Source organism: Pteropus alecto, unplaced genomic scaffold (genome assembly GCF_000325575.1).
Source record: "Pteropus alecto unplaced genomic scaffold, ASM32557v1 scaffold40, whole genome shotgun sequence".
In the NCBI taxonomy this organism is placed as follows: Eukaryota; Metazoa; Chordata; class Mammalia; order Chiroptera; family Pteropodidae; genus Pteropus; species Pteropus alecto.
Window position 1 is genome coordinate 17071920 of NW_006431919.1, and position 8086 is coordinate 17080005.

An 8086-nucleotide genomic window follows, 5' to 3' on the forward strand; every position below is an offset into this window, starting at 1 on the left:
ATTTTAGTTAGCCGAAGGGGCTTCTGTTGCTTGCCATCTTAGATAAGAACCCCCACATGGCAGGGCTATTGTGAGGATCAGGGACAAGCCATATTTGGGGCCAGAAGGCACACAATAAATCAGAGTTCACAAACCAATGGCATGCATTTCACCTGCAAGGTATATTTTTTCCTAAAGTTGAATTTGTTGCCAACATTTACAAGTCAGAAGATTGCGCATAAAATACTGAATTCCTAGCTGCTCTTGAAAGAAGTCAGAAGATCTGGCAGCACTGGACCCCACATCTTCATGGCAACGATTGGCTCGCCCTTACAACTCTAACATGCCACGGTCCCCACCAGGCCCTTTTGTGCACCCAGACTACTCCTTTCAATTTATTCATTGTTCAGTACCTCTGTGCATCCGAGTTTGCAATCCTTGTTACAAACACAAGTCTTTCTTCCGTCAGACTAATGGCAGGGCGCTGGTGGGAGGTTGGGGGGCAGCCAGCCCGGCACGGACCCTCCCCCAGCCCATGGCCCACACCAGCTCCTGGGTATGCACTGAGGGGGCCGGGCAGGGCCGCTCATCCCTCTGTTCCCTGTCTTGAGGCCAAATTCCCAGAAAACGGCCCTCAGAGCTAATCTCAGATGCTCCTCCACTCATCACTGCTCTTCAGAGCAGTTTCCTGGAAGAGTCCACTGGGTTTTCCAGAAAATGTTTCTGGTTGTCTTCTCTTTCCATGACTGTCATTACTTAACTTTCGATGCCCATAATTAGTATAACGGGCAGTCCGTGAGTATCTATCTGCTGCTGACATTTGAAACGTCCCCGTGAGGTAAAGTCCAAGAGGCCAGAAGCACAGCAAGACCACAGAGATGACGCAAATCGCTGTTTGAAGAGCCCCCGGGTGGGATCGAGGGATCGAGGTGGGGTCTGGTCCCCCTTCTCCAACTTGCCTGGGCAGACGCCTTTCTTTATCTGGCCTTGACATTTCCCATGGAAAAGGCAGTGTCTCCGGCAATCAAGCGCCTGGGTGTTGGGATCAGACCCGCGAAGTTCAGATCTCAGCCCTGCCTCTCACTAGCTGTGTGACGTTGGGGAAGTGACTTAACCACTGCGAGTGAGCCTCAGGCTCTTCATCCGTAAAATGGGGATCGTAATATTATTTACCACCTAGAGCTGCAATAAGACAATGAGCCAGTGCATGGAAAGCACGTTGCCCCTTCTGGGCACTTAGTCACTTCTCGAGACGCCTTAGGTGTGGATGAGGAGGAGGAGGAGGAGGATGTCCAGGGGCAGGGGCCAGGGGAAGGAGTGGAGAGTGTATGAAATGCCTGGGAGCCAGACCGGGGTGGTCAGAGAGCCAGAGAGGGAGGAGAAAATGTGGCCACTTTTGATATTTCAAAAAGTCCAGTGGAATCTCGCATCTATTTACCCACGATAAAGCCACAGAGGATAAACAAGAACGGCCACTTTCTTTGCTTTGGGCTGGAATTATATTAACTCCTTGGGTAAACGGAGACACTGGAGTTAAATGGACCTGCGCACGGACCGCTGGCAGGGTGTGTGACCTTGTGTAAGGAGAGATGGACAGCGCTGGCCTTGCAGGGCAGTTATGAGGATTGAATGAGGTAACGTATAGGAAGCATTTAGCACGGGGTCTGGAACGGTGCATGACGGCCACCATGGCAAATATCCTTCTTTAGCCTCCCTGGGCCTCAGCTTCTTCACTGGTAAAATTAAAATCATACCACCTGCTTTACTCATTCGACAAATAGTTACTGAGCCAAGGACTATGAATGCAAAAATGTATTCGCCAGACAGAGTTCACGGCCTCTGAGAACCCACGGTTTGAAGTTGCTTATTATTCATCCATTCAACAAATATTTTTACTGAACATTTAGTACGTATCAGGCTGCCTAATGGACATTCGAGATAAAATAGACAGTCAAACAAATTCAATCCCTAGCTACCTACAGCATCATAGCCCAGAGAAAATACAGTAAAACAAACTCGTGAAATGCCTAGCCTAGTCAGTGTTCAATAAATGAGTTATCTGGGTGCTAACCAGAAGCTCTGCGTGTGTAACATTGGGAGAGTCAATTCACAAAAACATGGAAAATTAATGATTTCTTAACACATGAAGTCTGTTTGGTAGATGGGCACTTTTAAACTACGAGAGAAGTCCAGAGAAAATGAAATATCTAAGTACACATTTAACAAAACATGTAGGATCTGCATGCTGAAAATTACCAAATGTTGGTAAAAGCAAACGAAGAAGGCCTAAATACATGGAGAGGCATGCAGTGCTCATGGAGTGGAAGACACACACGGTAAAGCTGTCAGTTCTCCCCAAAATGATCTGTAGGTTTCATGGAATTCCTATCACAATCCCAGCTAGCAAGGTTTTTTGTAGACAGACATTTTATTCTAAAGTTTGGGAAGGAATAGGCCTTAAAGGTGCTGAAACAATTTTGGCAAAGAAGAACAAAGCGGGAGAAATGGCTCGGCTCAGTATTAAGGCTTACCGTACAGCTACAGTATCGAGAGAGTGTGCAGGGATAAATACACAGATCAATGAAACCGAATAGAGGACCCATAAGTAGCCCCACACAAATGTGCTCAATTTGACAAAGGTGCAAAAGCAATTCGAAGGAGGAAGGATAGCATTTTCAACAAATGGCACCGAAGCAACTAGAACATCCACGGGCAAAATAAAAAATCATCCTCAATCCAAACTTCATGCTTCATACAAAATTTCAGACAGTTCATGGACTGGACTGTAAAGCATAAAACTTAAAATTTTTTTAAAATAGGAGAAAAATCTTCTGTTTCGAGGGCTAGGCAAAAATTTTTAGACTTGACACACACACATACACACACACACAAACCCAAATTTATGAAAGAAAAATTGATAACTCGAACCTCATCAAAATTAAAAACCTTTTCTTCACGAAAGTTCATGTGAAGAGGATGAAGAGACAAGCCAAAGACTCAGAGGAAATATTTACAAACCATAGATTCCAAAAAGGATATGTAAAGTATTCTCGGAACTCAATTGTAAAAAAAAAAAAAAAGTCCAATTAGAAAATGGACGGAAGACGTAAACAGACATTTCGCTGACGAGGAGGTGCAGATGGCAAATAAGAATGTGAAAAGGTGTTCAACTCAGCAGCTGCCAGGGAAATGCCAATGAAAACCACAATGAGATGTCCCCATACGACTACCGAAATGTCTAAAATAAAACCATGACAAAAACAACAAGTGCTGTAGAGGATGAGAAGAAACCAAATTATTCATATATTGCTGATGGCAATCAACATGGTACGGCCATTCTGGAAAAACTATCACGCTGTTACCACATGACCCAGCGATTGTTCCCTCAAGCATCCCAGAGAAATAGAAACAGGTTCACACAAAAACCTGTATAAGAATGTCCACATCAGCTCTACTTGAAAGAGGCAAACACCGGAAACAGCCGGACGTCCTCCAGTGGGCGGCTAGACAAATTGGTACATCCGTGCCATGGAATACTCCATGGCAACGAGGAAGCAAGAACTACTGATACCCGCCATGATCTGGGTGCATCACCAAGGAATTCGGCTAAGTACCAAAGAGCCAGGCTCTAAAGCTCACATACTATTTGATTCCATTGATATGAGATTTTTGAAAAGATAAAATTTTAGAAATGGAGAACAGATTAGTAGTGGTCGCCAGGAGTTAGGCACATTGGGGAGTGGGGCGGGGTGCGGGCGGGGGAAGGGGGCGGGGAGGGCATCAAAGGGCAACACGAGGACCCTCTGGTTCGGCATCTTGACCTCAGTGGTGGATACACAGAACTACCTACGTGATGAAATGACTTAGCATGAAACACACACACACATGAGTACAAGGACAGCAAGAGACCTGAATAAGATAGATTGTTCCCATGGTAATAATTTAGTTGTGATATTGTACTCAGGCGATGCCACCACACGGGGAAAGTGAGTAAACGGTACACAGGATTCCTAGATTTTCTCTTACGACTGATGTGAACCTACAATTATATCAATAAAAAGTGCAATTAAAAACAACTTTTATTGTTTTGTATTTAAACTCGCATTTTATTGAAAACTCGAAAATACGGAAGGAAAAAGATCAGAAAAATCATCATCCTTCAATACAATCTGATGCATTTCATTCTGGTGTTTGTCTATATTTATGTGAAAAAAATGTGAGAGCGCTAAAATTCAGGGTGGTGACAAGGCGTGGGCCTTGCTGTCCCCACCTTCTGTGACATCAGAACTCACTGCTTGAGGGATGCCTGGTGACCACAGGCTGTGGAGAGTGGCCATCTGCCTTTCCGTGGGGACTTTGTTCTGCCCTGGCAGCCTGGCCTGAGGCCATGGCGACCCAACAGGTGGGCAGCAGGGACCAAGGAGCAGCAGAGCCGTCTGCACGGAGAAGGGGCAGTCGTTGTGAGGACAAGAAGCAGGTGAGGCCAGAGCAGGTGTGCGCTGCTCCCCGCCCATCGGGGCTCCCTTCGCCACCCCCAGACGGGCGGTAAGGCCCTCAGAGTCAGGGACGGGCTCTGAGCCCCACTGTCCCTGAAGCCCGGCCCGGCGGAACATGGCATCGCGGTGCGGGCACTTCATCCCGAAGCCGGTACTGATGCTCTCGTGTCCTTCCCGGCACCGCCAGCAGCGGCTGAGCTCCAGGAGGCTGGGGTTTTAGTTTCCTGCTCCATCCTTAGTGCCCAGAATGGTGCTTGGTACATAAGTACTGGATGGATGGATGGATGGATGGATGGATGGATGGATGGATGGATGGATGGATGGATGGATGGACAAATGAACTGAAATAAACAGGATAATATACCTGAATTGGAGAGCTCTTGGGGTATTTGTTCTTCGAGCTGAAATTCAAACGGCACCTGGGATCTTTGTCAAAATGGAAGATGCTAACACCTGTTGTGCATTACCTGGCGCTTCCGCCCCAGAGTCTCTTTCCTGACCTTTTACAATATTCCTGAGAGGCGGCTGGTATCGACCTCACTCACGGACGGGTAAACTGAGGCTCAGAAAAACACAAAGGCCATACAGCCAGGCCACGCTGTGGTCTGAAAGCAGGTCCATCTGCTTCCAGAGCACTAAGCAAGGAACCCTGCGCCCACCGCCTCCGGGTGGAGGAGCAAGCGGGGCCTTGCACGCCATGCAAAGGATGCGGTTTCATTCGAGATTAATAAGAAGCCATCGAAAAGTTTTAAGCGGAGCAATGGATGACTGATCTATATATGTTTTCAAAAGATTTGTTCACCTGTCTAACACACACGCACCACAGCCTCCTTTATGCTGGACCTCACAGCAAGATGGGGGCCTCGAGGGGCTCCCATCATGTTGCAGCTTTTCCTAAAAAGCGTTCCACAAACATCAACCCCCAGGCATGCTCCTTTTAGAAAAATCAGAAAAAGAATTCTGTGATTTGGAGAATGCTGATACCCTCGTCGCCTCTGGGACACTGACACTGCCTGTTTGCATAATGACGGCCCTGAGATGTCTTGCAGCAGGGAAATCCACTTACCTCGGTTTACACGAGTTTTGGCATTTCCCAAATCGACTCGAGTCCCACCCCTCCTTTTTGAAAGAACTTTCGGTATGTTTCGAAGTCCATTTTGCAGATAAAGAAATGGAGGCTGAGAGAAGCAATGATTTGGCCCCGAAAAGAAAGACTAAAACTTAACCTTAGTCTCTGTTCCCCCATTTGCCTCCAGAGAGCACAAAACAGAAACGCAGCGGCCCGCAGGCCGGTGAAAAAGTCGAGCTGTAACGCACGTCGCCAGAGGAGCGGTCAAGGGAACAGAAGGGCACTCAGACCACCGCAAACTCAGCCGCCGCAGCGAAGGACGAGATGGCCTGCGTGTCTTACGCGCAAAGGTGCCCAGGGAACACTGTTTTGAAAGAGCATCCTAATCTGAAGTGCACAGAGCAGGGACTGCTACAGTGGGTGTACTCACCGGGCGTTCACGGCCCACGTCAAGCTGTAGAACTTGCTATATCCCAGATGGTCCCTCCAGGCCCCCTCCCAGCTCACACCCCATCCGTAACCACGATTCTGATTTCTGTCATCGCAGATGAGCTGGGTGTGTTCTCAGATTTCACAGGAATGAAATCAAACAGGGGGCATCTTTGCATCTGGCTTCTTTCACTCACCAGGGTGTCTGTACGACTCAGCCACATTGTAGCAACGTAACCTATTCTTATTTTTGAAGTCAATAATGAGAATATATAGCTGCTAGTGTTTGTAAAGAAAACTATCTGGGGGAGAGGCAAACCATGCCAACCTTTTATCTCCTTTGTTGTGGTAGCAGGTCTAAGTCTTGCTTCACAAGCCAGGTACATAAGAAACATATGATTTCAAGTCATATTAAATCTACATCTGGTGAGTGTGTTGGAAATTCAATGGCAGTCAATACTGGGTGCTCCTTAATCCTCTGTCCACTTTTGCTTGGCCCTGGCATCGTCCCTGTCTCAACACGCATTGTGTGTCGGAGGCAGGTATTTCTGAATTCCTTATGCCAAAGCCTGCCCAGGCACACCACGAGGTCACCAGGAGTCGGTGCCAGGCCCCTACCAGGCTCAGACCACCCCTCTCTTCTCTTGCCTCCCTAAGAGGCACTCACTTTTACATCCTCCAGATCCTGGCCTGTCCCAAGGAAGCATCACTGTTTAAGGCAGCGCCTCGGCTCCACCCTGCATCGAAACCCTATGAGGCTGCGGGTGAAATGTACAGCATGGCAACTATAACTAATTATACCAAACTGGATATTTGGGAGTTGCTGAGAGAGGAGAAACAACCCAAAAGCCCGTCAACAGGTGAAGAGATTAACTGCTGGGTTCACACAACAGAGCATTACCCATCCATAGCACTGAACACACAAACATGGAGACATCAGCGAAGCCCTACGCTGAGCAAAGGTAGCTCATTCCAAGAGAGTATGTACTACGCCATTCTATTCACGTGAAACTCCAGAGTGACCAAAAACGGATCAGCAGCTCTCTCGGGCAGAGTGGGGAACGGAGGTGGGTCAGGAGGTTGCTGACTACAAAAGGGCAGAGAATGATGGAAACGTCCTCTATCTTGATTGGAGCGGTAGTCCACAGGTAGAGATGTTTGTCAAAACCCATCGAACTCTACCTTCGAAACGCGTGCATTTCGTCGTAAGTAACATATACCGCGATGAGGTCGATTCCTTTTAAAGATCCTTTGAAACAAACAGACAACAAAGCAGTAGAAGGACGGCAAAGGATGAGAGCAGAGGTGGGTCTTCGTCCTCAGCAGGGAGGAAGGAGGGAAACGCAAATGAGATGTCAGCGAGTTGCCATGTCATCTATTTCTGCGGCGCTCGGGGGTTCTGCGGTGAGCCTATGCGACTTAGGTAACTAGAAAGAAGTTAAGTCCTAAACATGGTCTTACCGCTGCCCCATGCCTAGCCCTCTAGGGAGCTGGGTGCCCCGTGCCCTCCAGCATTCACCTCCCCGCACCCCTCTCGTCCCCAGACGCTGTTGGTGTTGCTGGTCTTGGTGCTGTACGTGGGCACGGGGATTTCAGGTAAGCATCCTGGAAGGTGACAAATTGGAGTCAAGCCCACACTGAGTCAGGGTGTTCTGCCAAGAGGTCCCCGCGGCTTGCCTTCTCCTGTCGCCTTTCATCCCACTGAGGTGACCAACCACGTTTGTGTCACTGCTGTTCACTTGCCTTTGGTAAGAGGTGCATCTGTGCCTGCTTCAGGAAGAAGCTGGGAGGTGTCGGAAAGGATCAGAGAATGTGACTTCCCCCAGAACCCTGTGGCTTCCCAGGTAACATACCCGGGAAGGTACAGAGGGGATGTCAAGCTGGGCTGAGGAAAGCTGGGGAGGCTTCCTGCAGGTGTCATTGGCAAGCTGGGTCTTGAAGGAGAAGTAGGCGCCAGCCAGGTGGAGAGGGGGGGAAGGGCATTCCAAGCAGAAGGAACAGCATGCGCGAAGGCTCAGGGAACTTTCCGAAACCAGTGGCAAAGGGGTCCTACGTGGAAAAGCTCAAGGTGCCACTTTGGTGTCTGCCTTGCAGGGGTTTGAATACCAGACCG

The 8086-nt window shown here is 48.4% G+C and overlaps 1 protein-coding gene across 1 annotated transcript in view; it reads left to right on the forward strand.

The window, feature by feature from the left end:
- The first annotated feature begins 4366 nt into the window (after nt 1–4366).
- The window catches only part of SMIM23 (small integral membrane protein 23), a 3912-nt gene continuing 192 nt past the window's right edge, over nt 4367–8086 (forward strand). Inside the window, exons 1-2 of the mRNA XM_006906591.1 lie at nt 4367–4456; nt 7518–7569. Coding sequence (XP_006906653.1) covers nt 4367–4456; nt 7518–7569 — 142 coding nt within the window. The remainder of the gene's footprint in view (nt 4457–7517; nt 7570–8086) is intronic.